The sequence below is a fragment of the Dipteris shenzhenensis genome, chromosome 27, assembly GCF_047967505.1.
Source record: "Dipteris shenzhenensis isolate YYH24624 ecotype China chromosome 27, Dip_SZ_1.0, whole genome shotgun sequence".
NCBI lineage: Eukaryota > Viridiplantae > Streptophyta > Polypodiopsida > Gleicheniales > Dipteridaceae > Dipteris > Dipteris shenzhenensis.
Genome location: NC_141622.1, coordinates 33,174,802 through 33,199,321, shown reverse-complemented (window position 1 = coordinate 33,199,321; position 24,520 = coordinate 33,174,802). Strand labels below are relative to the sequence as shown.

Sequence of the window (24,520 nt, the reverse complement as noted above, 5' to 3'; positions counted from 1 at the left end):
ACCACCCTTGGACTCTGGGACTACCATGGGCTCTTGGACTACCACCCTTGGACTACCGCCCTTGAACTACCACAAGCACTTGGACTACCACCCTGGGACTCTTACACAACCATCCGGGCTCTTGGACTACCACCCTTGGACTCTTTGACCACCATGGTATCTTGGACTACCATGGTCTCTTGGATTATGCCATGTGCCACCCTTGGACTCTCGGACTATCATTACCTCTTGGATTACCATCATTGGACTCTTTGGCTTTTACAGACTCATGAACTCCCACAAGCTCTCGGACAATTACAGACACATATGCATATATGTACGGGACACACATACACAGATGTATACATGCACACCAAAACAATCGTGGATGAGGTAATAAGAGTTTGGATCTATCAAGGTCGGTGTGGAAAATTAATTTCCATTGTCAGATCAAAGAGCCTTCTAAATAAAAGGACAACTAGAAAGCATTTAACAAGAAGACTAAATTTCCATTTGGCACATCGCCACGCCAATCCCACATCATCGCGACATCACTTGATCACCTCGTGTTGCAGTTGATAGTCTACCTGTGTAGTTTATAATTTTAGTTGCCTGCCTGTTGTCTCTATTGCCATGACTGCTTGCTCAGTCCACGTTTGAGAATACATAACATATTGTGCAATCACTTCTAGGTGTTCACAAACCTATAGATTCCTGATGTTGAGCCACTATTGGTATAGTGTGTAATCCCAACCATGGTACACATAAGCTTGACAAAGTAGGGCAAAGCCGGTGGTTAGGCAGACGCCCCATTGTTTGAGGTGTTGCTATGAATTTGGTTGATTATTCTTATGAAGGAGGTGAAGGATGCATGAAAGGAGGTAGACCTTTCGTGTCACCTTGGGAAAAGCCCACCAAAAGTGGATTTTAAACAATAGTGAGAAAATGCAGCAAATTAGTTCACGGCATGATATGTATGGAAAGGCCCTTCCGTTGATGCTTGCTCATCAAGAAGGATGAAAAGGATAAAGATCAAGTGGAGAATCTGGTCACATAGATTTTATACTTCTCCTTCCTCGCTTTGCTCCTATCTACCCATATTAGTCTGGTCAACAACTTGTTCCTGCCATGTCATCCGCCCCATGCTGCCAGTCCCCCTCCCTCGAACCCTCGATAGTAGGGAAAATGCTTAGACCGCTCAGCTTCTCTCGAGGGAAAGTGCTCCTACCGTAGCACTTTCCCACAAGGCTTGGGTTGCCCGAATTTTAATATGAGCCAATGGATTGAAACATCCGTTGAATCATAATTTACCTCCACGGATTGTATCTGATCGACTTGCCCAAAATTTACATGAGTCAACTCCCCAAGCCTTGACAGTTGGGAAAGTCCTCCTTTCTTGCTCAAAAAATCACACAAAAAATGGCTGTCCTCCTTGCCATTTTCTCATTGGGAAAGGATTTCTCCCCCACTTTCCCTACTCCTTAAAGGGCAGGCCAAAGGTTTGCATGGCTTCATAATCATCTTATTTTTTCTTGAGCTTCTAAAGGAACACAAAAACATACACATGTGCATAGTAAAGAAGCAATTCAACATGTCGCCTGCACCAGCCCCATGCCTCCGTGTTGTCACTTGATTGCTTGTTTTTAAGTCGCAGTTGCCCACCTACTCTCTCCACCCACCACAACTGCCTGTGTGTCAGTCTGGTTGGCCGTATGTTGCACATGCATTACGACTTTCTGTGCCCGCGCCCTCGACAACAATCGGGAAAGTGCTTTGGCCGCTTTTCGCAGAGAGACCCCTTTCCCGATACTGGGAAGGTAGGATCTTGATCATGGGTCCTCCTCGACGGCGGTTGGGAAAGTGTTGCGGAGGCATTTCGTGGTGGGAAAGTGCTTTGTATTCCACCAAAAACTTGGGCATGCCAAAGGTGGGCAAAGTGTGCAAACACCGTTAAAAGGCCAAACGGTTGAAGGGGATGGATCTTCTTTCTCAAAGTCTTTTATTTTTCTAGAGGTTCCCACTGGGGTTGTCTACTGAGTCCCTGTGCTGCTTGCCTGTGCAGTACATGGCAAAAACCCTAGCGCAGTATGTATCGCAGTGGTGCCAGGATCTCTGGTCTAGTCTTGGCACCCTCCACTCAACGGCCTCTTCTGCATCACACATCTCTTCCTCTCCTTCTCCATGCATCACAGACCCCAATCTTGTCTCCTTGCTCCAATTACCTCCCCTCAAGCCTCTCCTCACCATCCGTGTGCAGCGAACCGAGTTTGCTAGACGCAGGACGCAAGTAGCTGCTGATCAAAACCGTAAAGTCGGGCTCTGCCTCTCCGCAACAATTCTCTCCAGCTCTCACACACGCCTCACCGCAGAATTTCCAGTGCCCCCCACGACAGTAGCTTCAATTTAAAAAGAATTATAGGCCAAAGAATGGGTTTCCCCCGTTAGACAGCCTCTTTTCCCCCTACACAACTTCAGAAAAAGAAAGGAATTATTCCGTTCGATTCTCACTAAGAGGGTTCTTACTTACGTGCCAATAAACGTTTTTTTTTTCATTGTTTTGTCTTTTTAATCGCAGAATATTATGAACACCGAGTTCTTTACCGAGTACGGTGAAGCCACTCGCTACCAAATTCAGGAGGTGATCGGCAAGGGCAGCTATGGACTTGTGTGCTCAGCGATTGACACACATTCTGGGGAGCAGGTTGCGATAAAGAAGATTAATGATATTTTTGAACACACGTCTGATGCAACACGAATTCTTAGAGAAATCAAGCTCCTTAGGCTTTTAAGACATCCTGACATAGTCCAGATAAAGCATATTATGCTGCCTTCTTCATCGAGAGAATTCAAGGACATCTATGTTGTTTTCGAATTGATGGATTCCGACTTGCATCAAGCTATCAAAGCTAACGATGACTTGACCCCGGAACACTATCGATTCTTCCTGTATCAACTGCTACGTGCTCTGAAATACATTCACACAGGTATGTCATTGTGCTTTTGACGGTGACTGGCCGATTTTGAAGACACTAAGAAAAACCTTAGTTATTGTACGCAAATCTTGTTATCTTCTAACTTCTCTATGCCAAATATGCACAACTCATGAGGCACTAATGATATGTGGATCCAAGTAAGTTAATGCAACCAATGAGTGTGAGTCAAGCCTTATTACTTTATGTTCAATTGATGTAGTTGGGTCCTTTGTCAACTAAAATGCTCATTAGCATATGTTTGCATGACCACACAAAAGGAGGTGGTTGTTGATCTCCAAATGAAGTCTCCTAAATTAATATACAATGTTATTTTTTTAAAAGAGTGAAAGTATTAGGGTAGACTCATTTCCTATCGGATGAGAGGGGACCAAGCCTCCTCCTATAATAGACGGGAACCAGTCCTGCTACGTCAGCCATAATCCCGGAATAGTCCGGTGTGGTTATGGTGAAGCGGGAAATCAGAGGGCTCGACAATGCTTACATCAATGGGAGTGTAGAGGGTTGGGGACTAGGGATTACCTTAGGCCTAGGCAACAATATGGAGTGCATAAGTAAGGCCTAAATGGGGGCAGAGGTTCTAAGGTCCATATGGACACATGGCACTCTAGAGAACACCATGTGGCAAGCACTGGGCTAGGAGGGAGGATTCCAGAAGGAACTTGAGAGAGAACAAGTTCATGTGACTTAAGGGAATCCGTGGCAGGGTGGAAAACAATAGAGCTGAGCAATCCTTTGTGGTCGCTTAACAAACCCCCTAACATAAGACCCCATATTACCCCCTTGGGGAGGACTCTTCCACATGTTGAATGAATAGCCTACCATGTTGAGAAGGGGATCTCAATTATCCAATCTCACCACCTTGAGGTGAATGGACCTTCTTGTTTTACCACAAACTGGATCTTTCTTGTTTTACCATCAAGGATGGGTAGTCTAGACTATCGCTAGGCTATCGCCTTGAAGTCTTTCGCTTGGGAATTAGGGTATTAGAAGCTACCTCAATAATTCTGGTATGGTATTAGAGCTAGGGAAGTAAGATTTAGGGATATCAAAACCTAGATCAATGATCTAATACTTCAAGTGAGGATGAAGGCCTTTGATTTGAGAGAGGAAAGGTGACTTCTTATTAATTAGTTGTGCCATTTGGGAAGTTTGGTGCGGTGTGCTTTGTGGTTGGAAATCTCTTTTAACCTTTAGTGGTCTACATATTGCGATATGGCGTCCATTGTCTTGTATGCCGATTCCAAACTTTGGTGTAGTAGGGATGTTGGATGGGACTAACTGTCCCATTTGGAAGATAAAGATCTTGAGCAACTTGGTTGCATGAGGGATATGTGAGATTACCAAGGAGGGGAGTTGAAGCACAATGCTCAGGTAGATGCCATGGGCAAGGTTGCAAAAGTGTAGATCTAGTGGACATTAGGGACTGGATGCTTGGAGATGCTGATGCTCTATAAGTTGCATGGATACTATGACAGTGACTATGCCGGAGATCATGAGACTAGGAGATCGATACAGGGATATGCATTTTTCCTTGGTCAAGTTGCTATATCATGGTTGTCAAACAAACAACCAATTGTTTCTTTGTCTTCGATTGAAGCAGAATATAGGACACTCACTTCAGGTGCATGTGAGGCGATATGGCTCAGAAGACTATTATAATAAATAGATTACTTTGATGAATCAAAGCCAACGACAATATACTATGATAATCAATCGGCTCAAGCATTGGCCAAGAATCCAATATATTACTCCATGACAAAGCACATTGATGTTAGAGAGCACTTCATCAGAGAAAGAGTGTTACTTGGTGACATCACACTACAACATTATTGTGATAGCAAAGAGAATGTTGCAGACATCTTTACCAAACCACTTGGTAAAGAGATTTTTGAGAAACACCGACAAGCTCTCGGTTTGACGCAGAGGAAGGACATTCCCATTAAAGGAGTGTGATGGAATGTAATGTTCAGTCCTTCTTCAATTCCCCAGAATCATCATCTTGAGGAAAGGCCTACGCCCTATAAATACAGGGTCCAGCCCCCCCCAAAACATACTGCAAACAGTGCGCCTCCTGTCCTAGATCTGTCTTGCTTCTGCTCCGGGCTTGTTCCAGCTCTAAGGCTCCTGCCTGAGCTCCGTACGCCAGCCGTACAGTAGGCATCTGTATTCTGCCGTCCTTCCATACTTTCCTGGCCCTCTGTCCTGCCCATAACAGTTCTAGATGTGCTGCCCTCATGCCAGCCATGATGCTGTCTATGTGGCAGCCCCTTTCTCTCTTTTCCTGTTGGGTACTGCCCTAGGTCTCCCTCCCCCATGCTCTCCTCATATGGGGGCTTACAGATGGGGAGGTGACCTTTCCAACACCCCCTCTCACCGACACATCTCAGCCCAATGCCAACACGTCGATGAAGATGCTCCAGTAACTCCTTAGTCGTAGTCCTCTGGAACCTTTCGGTGTCGAAATCTTTTCCTGGCTTTTCATCCAGTGGCTCCTGCTCCACCAGGTCCGGTTCTGCTTCCGCACACCATCCTGGTATACAGGTCCATCTCTGGTAGCACCTCCTTCAGTCGCATTCCCGCCTCTGAACTTGAGCAACCCAGCCGTCACGATCTTCCAGTCGTCCCCCTCATAATGAGTGAACAACCTGGAGTCTTCCAGGCACCATGCTCTGAGGGTCTGTTTCAACCCGTCCTTCCTTTGGCAAGGTCTGCAACCAATGAATATTTCCAGATAACCTGGACCATGAACTCTCGCTGAGTTCTCAAGCAGGTACTCTTCTGGCTTCAGTACTCTTTGTCCACCACCTTCTAGCAATCTGCGTTGGAGATTTGAAGAAGCACCCATACTTCCCCTTCTGCCTTCGAAGAAGGCCAATTCCTTCCAATCTCTTATCACCTGAGACAAATGAAGAGCAGAATCTCTCCACAGCATGCTATAAAGGCTCAAATGCAGAATATCAAATACATATCAGACTGTTGTATTGCCTGAATGTTCGCTCTGAAAGCAAACCCTGTACCTCAATGAGGCACCTGCCAAGATCCTGTGTAATCCTGTACTGTCCCCTTCTGAAGTCCAGCATCCATCTGACCATGAGACCCTAGGGCTTTCCATGGAATCCACTCTCGTGTCAGTGTCAACAGCTACACACCTGGAAGGTACCAAGCACTCCATACTGTCCTTCACCTTCACAAAGGCATTTGACTCCTCGTCGACCCACATCTCTATGTCAGACATCCTTACTATGACTTCTGGATCAACATATCTGACCTCGGTAACACTCGGTGATGTCACCAGGAACAATTCTTCGATTACCACATTAGCTTTGGCCTTTCCCTCTGAATCTGGGTCAGACTCCTGTTTGTTTTTCAGATCCGCCTTTTTCTTTTTGCAGTCTTTTGCAAAATATCCGGGCGTATCACAATAGAAACACTTCTTCTTGTGCTTCCTCTTCGAAGTCCCCTCGTCATCAGAGTCATCTTTATTGGACTTGCCATTGTTAGGCTTGCCCTTTCCCTTACCTGCGGAATCCTTCACCAGCATCGCCTTGTCATCTTTGTCCTCGTTCTAGAGCTTCTCCCGAGCTTCCTCCTGTAGCAGTAATGGACACAACTCCTCAAATGTCAGAGGTTTGGTCCTCTGTCCTGCTGTCACAGCCGTAACAAAGCTCTTGAAACTCCGAGGCAGTCTCATCAGTACCATCAAGGCCAGATAGCATGAGTCCGTCTTTTGACCAATTGCTGCCAGTTGATCCCGCACCACCTTGACCTTCGTCAAATGGCTATGTACCGTATCGCCTTCTTCCATATCAAGATTGTAGAGTTGATGCTGAAGAAGCACGATCCGGGAGGTATTATCTGTCTCGTACAGATCCTTCAGGGTGGCCCACGCCTCTACTGACGTCTCGGCCAGTTGGATATGCGGAAGAACGGAGTCCGCCGTAGTCCCTATGATTATTGCCAAGGGCATGGGCATCTCTTTCTTCCCAAGCTTCAAGCTCTTCTCTGTCTACTGCCATGAGTACCTTCCCTTTACTGTCCACCATGTCTTCCGGCTTCGACTCCTCTCCCGTGGTCAGCTTCCGCAACTTCCGAGCCACTAAATGACTCCGGATCTTCACTTTCCAGATCGGGTAATTAGTCCCGTCCAGGTTCCCAGACTCTCCAAAGTTAGGGATAGTGAAAGAGAGAAAACTGGAGGAGGAGGAAGGGAAAGCAGGGGCTGAAGAGGCTGTCGACATCTCTGCTGTATATACCACTCAGCAAAGTCAACCAAACTCAATTTGAGTAAACCAGAACTCTGAACGCACCTGACTGAACCTGAGTCACCCTCCTTCTCGCAAGGGCACAATCCTCCAGTCGTGGAAGTCGATTCCCTTGAGCTTCTGAATCAGGGTCGTCCTTCAGCAAGGTCCCTGCCTTCAAGCCCCCACACCTGTGAGCCTCCTACTTGGGCTCTGATACCATGTTAGAAAATACCCAACAGAGGGTACACGCAGCGGAAATAATGCCCAGGAGCTCACACAGTGTGCGGTGTGGGTGTGGAATCACAAACTTCTTTACTTATGTGCATTCAATAGGTGTGCAGACTCATCAATAGACAATGAACCAAACTAGATAGAGAAACCACCAAATAATATATTTCCGTCCACAACTATGGACACAATACAAGAGAGACAGATCCAGAGTCCCACCAATGGTGTGGTCCTCTGATCTTACCACAAAGTCCTTCTCCTATCTGCTGGCTATCTCTAGACTAGAGTCCGCGTGCTCCACCTCGAGCGTAAGTAGACTTTCCGTCCAGAATGATCCTCTCCACCTTGCTGTCTGGAAACCAGCCTAGGTGGGCAGCCTCCTGCAAGCTAAGTCTGCAGCACAAGGTACTTCTTTCTCCTCCTGACTGTAGGCCCAAAGGTAGCCCTGCTGCTGCTCGTTCTGCTGGTGGAATTGCTGCTGCAAGTGATGCTGAAATGAGGCTAAATGGCCTCTTTATATAGGCCCCAAGGCCTGTACCAAAAAACCGACTCAGTCTGTATGAAAACCGACTCAGTCTGTATGAAAACCGACCCCACAGCTCCCTATTTATGGGACTGTGGGCTGCCCTTTTGGGGCACTCATTACAGGGTCCAGCCCCCCCCAAAACATACTGCAAACAGTGCGCCTCCTGTCCTAGATCTGTCTTGCTTCTGCTCCGGGCTAAGGCTCCTGCCTGAGCTCCGTATGCCAGCCGTACAGCAGGCATCTGTATTCTGCCGTCCTTCCGTACTTTCCTGGCCCTCTGTCCTGCCCATAACAGTTCTAGATGTGCTGCCCTCATGCCAGCCATGATGCTGTCTATGTGGCAGCCCCTTTCTCTCTTTTCCTGTTGGGTACTGCCCTAGGTCTCCCTCCCCCATGCTCTCCTCATATGGGGGCTTACAGATGGGGAGGTGACCTTTCCAACACTTTGTGCATCCTCAGAGCCACACATTCCATATTTCTTCCTAATCAAAAGCCAACTCATCCTTTACTTGCCTTGGCTCTTGTGCATCTGGTACCATTTGCTTCAGTATCTTCTCCCATCCTCGCATCACCTCCTTATCTGACTCTTGCTTGTTACCTTGAAACTCAAAATCCAAGACATAAGCTGCAACATGCAAGGGTGAATCATAGGAGTTCCACCGCTCCACTGCCAAGTCTACTAATTCATGCTTCCTATCAGGATTAGTCACCACCTCCTTCACATTTTCAATCATTTTGTCCATTCCCTCATAAACTTTGCCAATGCATGGCTCGTCACTATCCATAAAAGGATGATCGGCTTCACTATTTTCACCATATGATTGACATCCTCCCAATAGGCATCAGATAAGCATAAAGACTTACATTCCAAGGCATTTGCACTCTTTGATTCCTTCCACGCCTCCCATTCATTAGCATCAGATAAGCATAAAGACTTACATTCCAAGGCATTTGCACTCTTTGATTCCTTCCACGCCTCCCATTCATTACACACAACAAGCTGCCTTAGAGCATTTTTTACCTCTAGAAGACACTCCAACATGATGAAGTTGTATGCAAAACGTGTCTCTGAATACTTCAAGAGGTCTTTGGAGGCAAGCTTACGATACTCTGCAAGAATGTAGTGGTGTTGTGTGATAAAACCAACAACATCCTTTGCAAAATACCCAAGCAAGCTTCCCTATGTCCTTCAGCAAGTTATGCAAGCAATGTGCCAAGCAAGCCCTGAAACAGAGCTTAGGATAACATGTCTCCAAAATGTGACCTGCTGCCCTGTTGGAATTCTCCCCATCTGCTATGAATTGAATGACATGTTCAGCCCCCACCTCATTAATAGATCCACTCCACAAATCAGCCAACCTCTCTGCTGTCTTTCCACCCTCCGAGTTATCAATGGGCTTCAAGAAGCATGACTTGCCCCTGCAATATGCAACTATTCCGTGAATAGATCGACTACATGTATCACTCCATCCATCACCCATCAAGGTAGCACCAAATGTCTTCCGTTCCTCTTTGACAAGCTTCAATGCCCGCTCTATGCTTTGCTTCTCTCCTTCTAAAATCTTGTGTTCTCAAAGCTTCATAAGATGGCGGTGTGTAAGAGGGACCAAAAGCTGCAATAGCCCTCACCATATCCACAAAATATGGATTGCGGGCTTGATTCAAGGCAATGTCACTGCTATAAAAAAAATGCCCCATTGCATCATCTACCTCTGCTTCCTGCCAGGGTGCCAAGTGGCAACTAAGGAAGCTTGTCTCTTGTCCTTTCCAAGATTCGAATAGCTGAAATTGGAATACTGGTAGACACTGCACTTCCAATAGGCATAAAAGCTCGAGCACCATGCGTAGATGCATTTGCCAATGCTTTTAAGCGTAAAAGAACATTGTGTGGCACTAAAGGACATATGCTAATGCCTTTGTTCAGCACTTCTAACAAGTGAGCTTGCACTCTCACTGAACTGCGAGTATTTGGCTGCCCACACTAGGGGCATGTCCATTTTCGTGAACCTCCTGCAAGCAACTCCTCAGGATTTAGAAGGTCCACTTCCTTCCACCAAGGGGATTGGGCATCAGGTTTGTGGAGGAGCCATGAGAATTCAAACTTCAAAGTTGATTGTTGTAACTTGTTCGCTGCTCTCACAGTTCACTGTGAAAGCAACAAATTGAAGTCCATTAATATCAACTTGGTAATTTGCACAATAGGCAAATATATGATGCATTGATACATCATACAAGCAATTAGTTATGACCAAACTGTCAAGTAACTTGCACACATCATTGTCAATGTGCATATGTATAGAATTTTTGTAGTAATGTACCTACAGGCTGCTTCACTGAGGCTTGAGTGACCTCCAGAGTCTGGACTCCTCTTTGCTCAGCTCAACTCAGATCTGGTCGTTGAGGCAATAGCCTGTTACCAAGAGGCCGTACAAGCTAGTGTAGCTGCCAAGGACCAGCCTCTAGCATCAAGCTAGAACTCTGCTTTTGCGTAGCTTTCACCTGCGTATCCATTTGGATTTAGCCGTTAGCGTGGTTATTTGGCTTGTGCTGTGGCCCATCACCTGTGTGTGTTGGAATGCTTGCATGCGGTAGGCTAGCCTCTAGGCTAGCTATGCGTAGGCTAGCTGTGCATAGCATAGGCTAGGTTGTAGCGTAGCGCATGCAGCCTTGCAGGTCGAGCGGTGAACACGCAAATTAGATTGAATGTCGAAGCGGCGAACACACAGGTCAGCTGCAAGCGGTGAGCACACAGAGCGGCAAATCGCGTCGAATAGATTAGGATTACTTGATTTGCCCCAAATCAGGATTTGCATGTAGGGAACAGCTTAGGGAACGTTCCCTAGACGTTCCACAAGGGCTGTGGAACGTTCCATAGCTGCTCCATAGAGCAGACGTTCCACAAGCGTTTGCTTCAAGCTGAATGAAGAGAACGCTGTTCTAACGTTCCATAGCTATGGAACGGCGAGCTATGGAACAGCGTTCCCTGGCAACTATTTTATGGTTGCCTTGTGCCCCGAAAGGCCTGCTGGTCCAAGGGAGCAGAAAACGCCAAGAGAACCGCCAAAGCCTGTGGCGGGAGGAGTTCTATATATGTTGGGCAGAACCACATAATTAGGAAACCGAGAGCGCATGGGGTAAAGTAAGAGATCATAATGCTTTAATTCTTTTGATTCAAGAGCTACCGATAATTTCATCTTAGAAGATCTAGTTTTGAGGCTAGCAATTAAGACATAAGAATTGGGATTATCTTTGGATGCAGAACATATTTTTAAAAAGGAACCAGTCAAAGTCACACCTTTGGTTGAAAATCTTAGAATTCATGTATAGGACTATGTGAACCACGAAGAATTTTATGTTTCACCTCTCAAGCATTATGATGCTATTTTGGGTATGCCGTGGTTCCATAGAAAGGAGGTAGTTCTTGATTTAAAAGCAAGAACTCTCAGTTTTGTGCATTAGAATAAGCAACACAAGATTTTGGCCAATGGAAAAAGGTGAGACCATTCCAGTTGTATCAAATATTTCCATTGCTAAATCAATAAAATCTGCAATCTTTTGCATATATGGTCTTTTTTATAGAGAAAGAGGGTAAAGCTCAAGTGGAAATAAGTCCTTTAGAAAAAGAAAAATTTCAGTTTCTAGAAACTTTCAAAGATTGTTTTTCAGATTCTCTGCCAGGAGAGCTTTCTCCAAAACGCCCTGATGATCATGTTATAGAGCTCCTTCCAGGAAGTGAGCCCCCGAATCGGCCGCCTTATACCCTTTTGTTCACCAGTGCTCTTAGTTCAAAAGAAGGATGGCTCTTATCGTATGTGCTCCCCCCCTGTCTATGCGGAATGTCTTGACATCCTCCCGTGTCTCCTTTTCAACTCTGGCCTTCCAGTCTTTGAATTTCTCGAAAGCTTGAGACTTTTTAGCCAAACAATATACCCAGGTCATTCTACTGAAATCATCCACAAAGAGAAGTGAGTACCTGGAGACTACCCACGATGCTGTAGACATTGGACCACAAATGTCGGCGTGAACCAACCCAAGTGGTTTGCTGGCCCGAAACGAGGCCTCTTGTGGGAACTTATCCCTGTGCTGCTTGCCTTCTAGACAAGCCCTACAGACATCATGCTTGCCTGTAATTGGTGGAAGTCCATCCACCATCTTCGACTTTGACATTTCAGCCAAGATTCCATAACTGACATGACAAGAGCGCTAATGCCAAAGTTTGGACTTTCCGTTGTCTTCATGAACCAACATTGCATTGAGACGGTACAGTCCATTCTCTTCAACGCCTTGAGCCACCAGCTGCCCATTGCCTTTGGATGTTACGGTGACCTTGCCATCTTGAAAGAGAACTGCCATGTTGTTTTTGTCCATCTGACTTACAGACAGTAAATTCTTGCAAAGATCGGGTACATAAAGTACTCCAGAGATATCCTTCTCCTCACCCGCCGTTGTAATGAAAGGAATGCTACCGATGCCCTTCACAGGACATGTCCGGCTATCCCCGACAGAAAATTTGGAACCCGGGTGTGTACTTTCCATGGTTTTGAACCAAGCCTTTCTGTTGGACATGTGCTTGGAAGCACCACTGTCAACATACCAACCCTCTTTACCTTCACTGACTGCATATGCTGAACAATGTTTACTGAGTAAAAATAACTGTCCAGTCGTAACATTAGCAGAATCATTCTTAGGCTCTTCTTTGTTCTTGGCTTCTCTCTTCTGCTTTTGATCCGCCTTCTTCTTTCAGCATTCTTTGGCGGAGTGACCAAGCTTTTCACAGTAAAAGCACTTCATTTTCTTCTTGCGTTCAGCGTCCTCTGCTTTCTTGGAATCCTTTGGCTTGCCTTTTCCAGGCTTGTCTTTGGCAACTAATGCCTTCTCGTCGGTTTGCGTAAAGAGTTTCTCTCGAGCCTCCTCTTGAAGCAGGAGTGGACCAAGCTCCTCAAAGGTGATTGGCTTAGTCCGTTGACCCGCAGTGACTGTAATCACAAAACTTTGAAACTCCGTGGCAATTTGTGGAGTGTGAGCAATGCCAATTGACTCGTGTCCACCTTCTGACCAACCGCTGCGAGCTGGTCCCGCACAACTTTCACCTTTGTCAGTTGATCATGCACACTATCACCCTCATTCATATCAAGATTATAAAGCTAATGCTGAAGTGTAATGATACGAGCTGTATTATCGGTTTCATACAACTCCTTCAGTGTAGTCCACGCCTCTGAAGATGTCTCTGCCAACTGGATATGAGGAATCACAACATCTGCTGTCGTGCCTATAAGCATTGCTAAGGCTTGAGCATCCCTCTCCTCCCATGCACAGAGTTCATCCGCATCTGCTTCAACTAAAACTTCACCTCTTTTGTCCACAAGGTCCACCGGCTTCTCTTCGGTCCCATTCACAATCTTCCACAACCTCTGTGCCAACAGATGGCTTCGGATCTTGACTTTCCAGATTGGAAAGTTCGTTCCATCGAGCTTTCCAGATTCACCGAAATTGGGAAGGAAGATGACTGGAGAAGGAGGAAGGACGAGCAATGGATGTAGAGGCTTCTGAACGCTGATCCATCTTGGTGAATAGCAAAATTGAATAACTGAAACAGAAATAAATGAACTGACCTGAGCTGAAAACAGAGTCGCCTTACTGCGACTCCTTTCTTCAGAGAGTGCTTTGATGAGGAAGAGTCGAGAGCCTATAGCTTTGATACCATGTTGAAAATTAGAAGGGAATGAATCACTCAAACCTCCAGCCAAGATCTCTCCCGCTCTCCTTGACACTCAACTCAGATAACTGATCACAGATGCAATAAACACTCACTGAGAGATAACTTAGACAGAGAGAGAGAATATATATTCATCCACCGGATGGTGGGCAGAAAACTGGCTCCAGGGGAGCAATACAAAAACTCAGCCAAGTGCTGAGGAGCACTAAAGGAACTTTCTCTGTCAGAAGAGACCAGCTCTGAGTGCACAGCACAGCCTATGACTGAGGCTTTCTGTCCTGCACTGGATGCTGGATTGGAGGCAAGTGTGGGCCTTTTATAGGCACTGCCCAGGCCTTCTGGACTGGCCGACCAGCAGGGTCGGTCCCCTGACTGGTGGCCGACCAGAATGTTCTGGAAATCCGACCAGGGTCGGCCCTGGTTGGGCCACTGGCCCTGCCACAAGCCCCTATAAAAGGGTGCCCTGTGCAGCCAGTCCATGAGACTGTTGATGCTTCCAGGGAGGGGCCCCCCCCTTAATTTTCTGCTGTTTGCAGACAGCAACCAGCCCGTGTGCTGGTTGCTTATGATGTGTGTCTGGGTCTCTCTTTCCCATCCCTCCTACCTCTCACTGCCCCTTGTCCCCTCAAAACGGGGGCTCACAGGTGGGCACAGTGAGTCTCTAACATTATAGCTTATGAAAGCAGGAGGCTGTGTGGTGCCGAGATGTACTTGGGTGTTTATGAGAAAGAGATGCTAGCAATTATTCATGCTTTCACTATTTGGAAGCATTATCTTCTTGGAGCTGACTTTACAATCAAGACCGACCACCAGAGCCTCAAGTATTTCTTGACTCAGACCAAGATCTCCGGAAAGCAGATGAAGCGGGCAAATTTTCTGTCCATGTTTCATTTTCAGATTGTCTATACTCCAGGAGCTCGGAACATAGTTGCGGATGCTTCATCTAGAAGGCTTAAAGTGAATAATGTCACCGTAGCATATCGCCAGGACTTGGAGGCCATGAAAGAGCTTTATTAACTTCGGAGAGACCATGAGAAATATTCAGCAGGGAGCATCATCCAGCCAGTATACACCAAAAGACGGATTCTTCATGAAAGATGATCATCTTTGTGTGACTCAAGACATGTGAACCAAAGTTTTGGAAGAATGTCATGCTCCTCCTTATGTAGGACATTGAGGTATTTTATCAACTACACAGGCCATTGAGAGGTATTTCTTTTGGTAGGGGATGCGGAAAGACATTCACAAGTTTGTAATTGAATGTCTGACGTGCCAAAAGGTAGAGTATGACAGGCACAAGATCCTAGGACTTCTCAAGCTGTTGCCCATACTGCAGGGACCATGGGAAAGTATTGCGATGGATTTCATCTTTGATCTTTGTAGATCTAGATACGAGAATGATGGGTATGGACCGTCCTTGACAGGTTCAGCAAGCAGGCCCATTTCATTGTATCAAGAAAAACTATTAAGGCATACCACATGGCCAGATTGTTTTTGGCACAGATCTTCAAGCACCATGGGATGCCTAAGTCTATTGTTAGTGATCGAGACCCCAGGATGACTAGTTTATTCTGGAGAGCATTATTTGATAATATGGGGATGAAGTTGGACTTTTCATCTTCTTTTCACCCTCAATCAGATGGACAAGGTGAGAATGCCAATTCCATGGTATTGGATCTTCTCAAGTGTTATGCATCCAAGCAAAAGGTCGAACGGGAAAAGTATCTTCCTCTTGTGGAATTTGCCTTCAATAACACTGTTCATAGCTCTACAGGATAAGCTCCATTCGAAGTTATTTATGGAAAGGTGATTCTGCCACCTATCTTCAGAATAAAGGACGAGATATTTGCAGCCGACCAGTATGTCTGAGACTTAGATACAGCTTTCTCTCAAGTTCGGACAGCAATTGAAAGATCTCAACAAAAGGAAAAGAAGGCAGCAGACAAGCACCGGAGGGAGATGAATCTCCAAGAAGGAGACTGGGTGTTACTAAAATTTGAAAAAGCATGGCTCAGAAAGATGAAATATGGACCATTTAGAGTCTATGAGCTGCCCGAGACTTGGAAGATTCACAATGCTTTTCATGTGAGTCTTTTAAAGAAGTATCAAGGACCAGAACCCACAGAATCGGTTCAAGAAGAAACACACGAGGTGGAAGAGATGGAGGAGATCCTCCAACCAGAACAAATTGTATATCATATAGAGGAGAAAGGACCTAGAGGCAAGGTTATCCGTAGATACCTTGTCAAGTTCGAGAATTATTCGGCACTTGATGCCAAGTGGGTAGATGAGGAATTCTTCTCAGAGTATCCTCAAGTTTTACAGTTGTAACAAGAAGCTTTTCAGCTGAGGACAACTATTTAGAAGCCGAGGGGATGTCACCATTTGGGACTTCTCCTAAGAAAATAAAGAGTAATCTTTATTAGAATTGACTCTGGTGAAAGAATGGTGAAGTTGGTTAACCAAGAATAAGTTTTATTGTTTTTACTTTTGCCTTGCATTGGTAAAAAGAGAATTGTGGGGACGCCCATAAGGAACTAGAAATAGTCAAAGAACTAGAATGCATTCATTAGACTAACCTTTAATGGGTTAAAGTGTTGGTATTTGTTTGTGGCAATGTGTAGGACCAAGAGGAGTGCAAATAGACCCTAGAATTAAGTGAAAAGTGCAAAAAGTGGGTCCTACAAGGAAAAAAGCACCAAGATGTGGGCGCCTACTTTATGGAGGACCCCCCAAGGCCAAATGAGCAGGAAACTGCAGGGCAATTTCAAAGAAAAGCCCCCTAAAGCTGATTTTAGGGAATGCTCGCTTTCTGAGAAAAGTATGCCTAATTTAGGCTTTTAAAAAAAAGCTACCCATCTTATTAGAAGGCTCTTGCTTTCGGATTGGAGGGTTAAGTCTATAAGAAGAGCCTTAGAGCTCTAGAACACACATATTGTACTTAGTCCATGTTCTTGTGAGAGCGAGTTGTACAAAGCCTTATTCTAATGTAATAAAGACCTTCGTGGGTCCAACACTTTTTTCTGGGCCCTAGTGCTGTGTATTGCTCCTTACCCTTCTCTCCCAGCACTCTATCTTGATGACGATTTGATTCTCACAGATTCAGCACGTTTTCCAAGGAGTGTACTAATTTTTAGCGCCAGCCATCCTGCCTTAGCTATTGCAATTTGATCCAGAAGCGATTTGACTGTCAGGCTTCCCAGTTGCTGCGATTTGTTCCTAGAGCATCCTTTTTGCTGCAATCTGGATTTCCAGATTGGATTGGTGCCCAGAAACTTCTCAGAGGAGTCCTGCATCGATTGCATTTTGTCCCAGGGTGCCAATAGTGAATTGCGATTTCCTTTGGAATGTGTTGTCTTGCTGGTAATTAGGGCTAAAAGTTGTTCTTGAGGTTTGGTTTGGGTTTCACCTACCGTCCAAGCTGCTCTGTCTTTCGATTTAGATGGGACTTATCTTTCGATTTAGCTGGGACTATTCTTTTTTTCTCACCTTCCAGCGACCACCTACCTATCCTTGCCATCGGGTAGAAAACGCTATGCATTCTCACGCATGGGAATCCTATAGCACCCTGCCTCCACATGTAGCTCTAGTCATGGAAAGGCGAATCATGTACATATGGAGCAACACTGTATAGCAGCTTATGTTACCAAATGCAGGCAGTAGAAGAGTAGAACAGGTCGGCAGATGTTTATATAGGTTGGCAGAAGCAGGTAGCAGCCCATCAGAGGCTGCCACATGGCTGTATGGCACGCTAGATATCAATAGACAGAAGCAGCAGCACTTGACTGCCACGTGGCAGCTTGGCAGTACGGCACACTAGATAGCAAAAGACAGCACTGGACTGCTACGTGGCAGGTCGGCATTCTGGAGCAGGATCAGTCAGTCTGATATAGTTAGATCTCAGAAACTGGGTCAGTTTGGAGCAGAGCCAGTCTGCATCAGCCCAGCCTTCATCTCATTTCGGATCGTGTCCTGCAGCTGCAGTGGCTCCATTTCCTATTCCAGCAGCATCAGTGCAGCACCTCCAGCGGCAGCTTCATTAGCATCAATAGATGCAGCAGTACCGGCCAGCCAAGCAAGAGTTTTAGGAGCCTTAGCAGCTCCAGCATCAGGAGTGCAGCAGTCCCTACAGCTCCAGAGGGAGCCACATGCCATGGACCAGTAGTAGCACTCAGCCCATACAGCCCCCCCCTTATGGGTACATTTCACTACACTTAATCTCAGACCCAAAGCAGCTAGCATAGCATGAGCCATGAACAACCACACAGGATCAGAAAAGCCCTTCCATGGGGCCAAGATGTATGCCTTCTTCATTGAGGGACTGACAGTTGTACAGAGGGGTATTCTGGTGACCGCTAGACCCAACGTAAAGGGAAAAAATAATGCTTAGCATAACCGTGGGTATCCATTATGTCTTTATGCATGATCACCCTCTCTCTCTCTCTCTCTCTCTCTCTCTCTCACTGCCTGGCTTGGAGTAGCAATACCATATAAGGTGATCCTTTGCTGAGGTATACCTCTCTCTCTCTCTCTCTCTCTCCACCCCCCCCTCCGCTCAGCCTCTCTGCTCGGCCTCCCCGCTCAGCCTCTCTGCTCAGCCTCCCCTCTGCTCAACCTCTCCACCTCTGCCCCCCCCCTCTCTCTCTCTCTTTCTCTCTCTCTCCGTACCTCTCGTCAGCACCTCTCCGTACCTCCTGTCCATACCTAGTCCTCCCGTCCGTACCTCTCCCCCCCGTCCGTACAGTCCGTCAGTAGCAGCCCGTACCTCTCCGTCCATACCTCTCCCTCCGTACCCGTCAGCCCTTTGCCTCAGTCAACAGTTACCTCGGTTAGTAGCAGCCAAACTAGCCCTAACCCCGCGTTGGGCTAAACCCCCAACCCAGCCCGAGGGTTAGGTTAAGCTAGGGGGTTCAATAGACAACCAATTATGGACTGGCCTACCCTCTTCTTCAAGTCCCCCTCAACTCCTTCAACATCCATCAGGACTCAGTACTCTACAGTTGCAGCCATGACACCCTCTCCATATGCACGGAATTACCAACAAGAAGGCTCAAAACGACCCATACTTGGGCAAGAGGATCAGATTTTTTATCTGCAGCAGGCAGTGAGAGAGCTACGATTGGAGATAAAAAGGATGCCTTAAAGCCTTTTAAGAAAGGCAAGTGCCATTATTGCAAAAAGCCTGGTCATTACATCAGTGAATGTCCCAAGAGGCTTGCAAAAGAGAAGAAGAAAGAGGGTGGTATGGCAGTTTTAGGTCTTGTAGGTTCCATACTCATTTTGTAGAGCATGATTGGACCTTCTTTAGACTGTGCCTATGGAGCCCTGTGCTGAGGTGGTAGGAGTGGTCACATGAAGTGCCTGTGGAGCACTGTGTGCCTGTCGAGGTCAATGCTGATTGTGCTGTTGATGTGGCATTGGTTGACCTAACCCAAGGTCAGGCTGTCCCAAATAGGGTCAGGTTTACTAACCCAAGGTCAGGTTGACCAGGGTCAGTTGATGACCTATCAAATGATGATGTGGCGATGTTGACATGGATGATGACATGGCATGCCAACATCGACATTGACATGGCAGATCGGATGATGTGGTAGTCGGTGCCATGTGTCAGTCGGTGGTGATGTGGTAAGTTGACGTGGACCTTGCTGATGTGGAGTTCCCGCAAGCACGTGGGCTACAACTCGACTCATCCATATGCCCGTATCTAACCTAGGCGTCCCATACCACTTGAGCTTATCTAGAAGACCTTTGATACACCACCTATGGTTCGCCATGTTGATGGCCAGAGTCTTGGCCAGGGTCCAAGTCTCATCCACCAGCTGAGGTACAAAGGGAGGGCCAGTGCTATTGTGGCAGTTCAGTTGAGCGCTTAAAAGGAAACCTCGATATCAATAGCATGACGCTATGAATACCTCCCTTCATATAAAGCAAGAACTATATATGAAGCAATATCTATATATAGCAATCTTGACTAAAAATAGCCATCTGAACCCTTAACCGAGAATAGCTTGCTATCCAAGCCTAGGTACACCATATAATGCTTTCTTTATATGGAGGGAGCTATTCATAGCACCATGCTATTGCTAGCGAGGTTTTCTTTTATATAGAGGGAGGGCGAGTGCTATTGGTTCATTGAGCGCTCCTCAACTGATGGATGTTGCTTGGACCCTGGCCATCAACATGGCGGGATCATAGGTGGTGTATCGAAGGTCTTTTGGACGGGCGTAGGTGGTATGGGATGCTTGGGTTATAGATACGGGCCTCTGGATGAGTCGAGCTGTAGCCCATGTGCTTGGGGTGGTCGGGAGGATCGCATGATTCTGTTTGGTTTGAGGACGAGTTCCCAGATTAGTGATAGGGTCAGATCATGCAGGGTCCTGTTATTTAGTATCAACATTTAAGACAACACGAGCCTTTTGCAATGTACTTCTGTTACAGAGGGTTCTTATAATAGTGAAGAGCTTCTCAAAGCTCATCCTTGAGGGAATACATCTCCCTAAGTAGCACTTTGGGATGACTAGGAAGAATCTTGGATGTAACTGTCCTCAAGCTCAACAAGACAGTGGTCAAGCGAAGGTGTCTTGTTGCTATGATGTCCTTCTATGGTTGAAGAGCAGCTCGCAAAAGAGAGTAGCTAGAAGAAAGGAGCTTCGACCAAATTCTTGTACCGCACGTAAGCAAAAAAAGCAGCTGGTGCCGCGTGAGATCAAAGAAGAAGGCAACTGGAAAGCAGCAATGGAGATGGCGGAATCTAGGAGAGAGAGAGAATCTCATCAATGTGCTGTAGTGAAGCAGTGAGAGAGAAGGGGGCCCTGGGTATTTAAATAATATATACCCAGGAAGGGAGCAACAAAATCTGGGTGCTCTATAAGGGTGGCCACTTGTTTTAGAGCGAGTGCTTTTCTTGGTAGAGAAAAACGAAAAAATAGGAAAGCAACATGCTTTTCTACTAGCTTGGCGAAAAACAGTCTTGCTTTTAATAAAGCTAATCCTGCTTTTCTCCAGCTGGCCAAAAACAGCAATACTCTCTAAAAGCAGCCATACACTTCTCAAAAGCTAGCCCCAATCTCATCGCCCCGTCCATGATGCTCCAATTGCAAATCAGGCCGCTCTCTTGGCTTAAGAATGATCTCTCTTCCCTCAAACTACTCAACTGCAGCAAATCTAGTTCTCTAAGTTACAAATCCAATCCTCGAGAACCTAGAGCGATTCCTTCCATAATCAGCCAACGCTCACGCTTCCCAGAAGAGCAACATGGCCAGTTGCATCAACAAACCAGCATGGGAATTCTAGGTTCACCATGTGACCCCACATCTCTTGCTGATATTGACACCAAGACTCCTCATCGCCTACCGTCGTAAGGGAATCTCAACTTCCAATTTCTAGTACGCAGCAACCGAGAGGTAGCTCACAGCCCTTGGGTGACTATTCCTCCCACAAACTCTCCCAAATACGAATCAGCCAACTACTCTGCCCATACATGAGCAAAAATTCAGAATTGTAGGAGCAAACATGAGCAAAAATTCAGAATTGTAGGAGCAAACATGAGAGGTAGCTCACAGCCCTTGGGTGACTATTCAGCCAACTACTCTACCCATACCTCGCATTGGATTCAATTGTGATAGGATGGCTCTGATACCAAATGACACGAACCCCCAAGATCCGACCCTATGACTAACCTAGGAACTCGTCCTCAAACCAACCAGAATCATGCGCAGGGATCTCGATCCTCACAGCCACCCTTGAGCACGTGGGCTACAGCTCCACTCATCCATAGGCTCGTATCTAACCCAGGCGTCCCATACCACCTAAGCCCATCCAGAAGACCTTTGATACACACCTATGATCCGCTATGTTGATGGCCAGAGTCCTGGCCAGGTCCAAGCCCCATCCATCAGTTGAGGAGCGCTCAACTAAACTGTCAAAATAGCACTGGCCCTCCCTCTATATAGAAGGAAACCTTGTTACTATCAATTGCATGACGCCATAAATACCTCCCTCCATATAAAGCAAGCACTATTATGAAGCAATCTCTATGTATAGCAATCTTTGTTAAAAATGCCATCCGAACCTTTGCTATCCCTTGACCCACGCCAGCCTGCTATCCAACCCTAGGTACACCATGCACATGACAACAAGATCTTGGCTTAGTCTCCAGACAGCCAAACTTGCTCTAGGGATGGTTGGATCCACCACAAGGACCTGGTTATCCATCACAAATTGGCCATCCATATGCCTAGGTATGCACCTAACCCTATCCTACATTATCGTCAAAAGGGGGGGTGCACACCACGCTCAATCCTTACCATGGTACATCAGGAGATGGTTAACTCTAACAGCTGCGGTACATGTTGCTTGCCTTTGTTCAGTAATGCATGTGCAACAGCTTGGATTTAATTGCTGGTCAATCTATTGGGAGATCTACTAACCATATTTAGAAATGAAGCCTGAAGCATGGAGGAGATATATGGGGCGAATAGGAACGTCTGTGCCCTTAGTAGTTACTCCTATTGTGGAAGGCACTTGCTCATGTTGAGCACTTCATATGGTTCATCACTACTAGGTAATGACTCCTCAAAACAAGACACATTCTTGGGTGCCATGGTGAACTACCAAAGGAAAATAGAAGGCCGAATATGGATAGCTCTCTGCAGGAAGGTCCAAATCTAATAGACCAGCTGCTCCAAAATGTCGATGGAGAGGCTCAAGGTAATGGTCGATGACGTGGTTGTGGAACAGGGCCCAAATATAGCGACGAGATCAACAGATGGGACATGATTAACTTTTTGACTGTCTCTCCCATCCCGAATGTTAGCTTTCACCGCTTCTCTTGTCACGACCTATGTGTCACGTAAGAAACCATGGCTTTAGCTCTTGCCTTCTGTCTTTCCATTTGCAGTGTCAGTGGTTGGAGCTGTAGCATACTCTTCAAATGGTGGAGATGCAAAATATTGTGGATAGCAAACTACCAGCTGGTTCGTTGCAACTGTTACTGGTTTTATAGGGAAGATGGACACATATAGCTATGGATATGGGACATTTTCTTTTTTAGCCTTGTATCTATTGTCATGTTGGTTTGGTGTGTATGAAGGTCAGGCTTAGGAGCGCGTGTATGGCTGCATCCGCTCTTAGTGGCCTCACTTCCGTGAATTAGTTTGTGTTCCACTATTTGTGCTCCTTGCATTTGAGCGTGCTTCTAAGTCTGTGACATTTGCCACAAGTAGACATGCCATGAGGATTGCCATTTGCTTGTTATAGTACTTCCCTTGCACCCTACCTTGTAGTCTGTACTATGCATGGAAAAAATGGCATGTTGCCACCTAGGTGGCATAACTTGTAATCTGTACTATGCATGGAAAGAATGTCAAGCATTTAAGTTGAACTCTTGAAAACTTTGCTTATATTTCGTCTCCCCCTTCCCCCCCACCCCCCAACCCAAAAAAAAGTAAAATCCAAATCAAGTAGCATGAAGGATCATCCATAAAGGCTTTAAAGTGGTCAAAGTTCTTCCTTGGTCCATTTTCTTCGCTCCATCGAATTTGCATATTCATTTTTCCTTTTTAAAATCCATATGGGATAAAGCCTTGGTGCTAAATTTTTTAAACCACTTGTATCAGCATTTTCTAAAGTATGTCTATTTTATGCATCAGCTAATGTTTTTCATCGAGACTTGAAGCCAAAGAACGTGTTGGCCAATGCAAACTGCAAGCTGAAAATTTGTGATTTTGGGATGGCTCGAGTAGCTTTCAATGATGCTCCTTCAGCAGTATTTTGGACTGTATGTACGCCCTTTTGTGGTATTAGGGCTTCAAAAGGCCTTAGCTACACAGATTGTATTTGGGGGTTTACTTGAATGCTTTTGTTCAGAGTCGCCATCTGACTCTGGCTCACTATCACATGGCAGGACTATGTTGCTACTAGATGGTATCGTGCTCCTGAGCTTTGTGGCTCTTTTTTTTCTAAGGTATGAGAAAATTCATTTTCAAGACTTGTAGATTTTGAACGAAATGGGTTATTGAGTATTCCTTTTGTTGTCATCTTTTGCATAAGATGACTACTTCAGCTCTTCTTGGTTAATGATTAAATAGTAAACGGTTTATTGAGCCTTTCCTTTGTTATCACCTTTGCATAAGATGACTACTTCAACTGTTCTTGGTTAATGATTCAGCAATAGACCTGTTTTTTGAGAATTAGCATGTGAAGGCATTTAATGTAGTTGCCCCCCCTTTAGAGAAAAGAACTTTCTATTAATGCTTGACAAAATGACCATACAAATAGCAATCCGCGAGGTGCTGATCATGCAAAAGGAGAGAAAACACGACTGGTTGTCATAAAAACCAGCCTATTTCCAAAGAACCTAGCTCACTGTCTAGGGAATCTCTGGAACAGGGGCTAACAACCAAGGTGAAGGCCTATACAGCGAGCAAATACCTCGCTCAGTTAAAACATAAAAGATGCCTGCAAGCCAAGCCTTGCAAAAATGCTTCTGCCTTTTAGTGGTTGCCCTAGATCCTAAAGCCCCATGCTCCAAAATGGCGGGCAAGGTGTAAAGAATGTCTTGCCAAACCACTACTAGGGTGGATGTTGAGAGAACCTGAGTGCCCCCACTTGGCTGTTAGCCCCAGTACCAGAGATCCCCTAGGCAGTGAGCTGGGTTTCTTCGGAACAGGCCGGTTTTTTTTCTTTCAGCCTTTTCCGGTTTTTTCCATACTCAGCAGCTTCGGGGCTGTCTTGTATGAAATCTTTCAAGCATCAATAGAAGGTTCCTTTCTTTGAAAAAGAAAAAGAAAAAGAGAGAACCTGAGTGACGTTGGACAACACTATCTCCCAAACG

The 24,520-nt window shown here is 45.9% G+C and overlaps 1 protein-coding gene across 3 annotated transcripts in view; it reads left to right on the top strand.

Annotated features, from left to right (window-relative positions):
- Positions 1-1,893: 1,893 nt before the first annotated feature.
- Positions 1,894-24,520, top strand: part of LOC147884188 (mitogen-activated protein kinase 16-like) — a 40,104-nt gene continuing 17,477 nt past the window's right edge. For all 3 annotated transcript variants that reach the window (XR_015543645.1, XM_087398405.1, XM_087398406.1), the window contains exons 1-4: positions 1,894-2,290; positions 2,555-2,963; positions 23,337-23,464; positions 23,591-23,650. Coding sequence is in view for 2 of the 3 variants with exons in the window: in XM_087398405.1 (XP_087254531.1) it covers positions 2,045-2,290; positions 2,555-2,963; positions 23,337-23,464; positions 23,591-23,650 (843 nt within the window). In the remaining variant the exon portion in view is untranslated. The remainder of the gene's footprint in view (positions 2,291-2,554; positions 2,964-23,336; positions 23,465-23,590; positions 23,651-24,520) is intronic.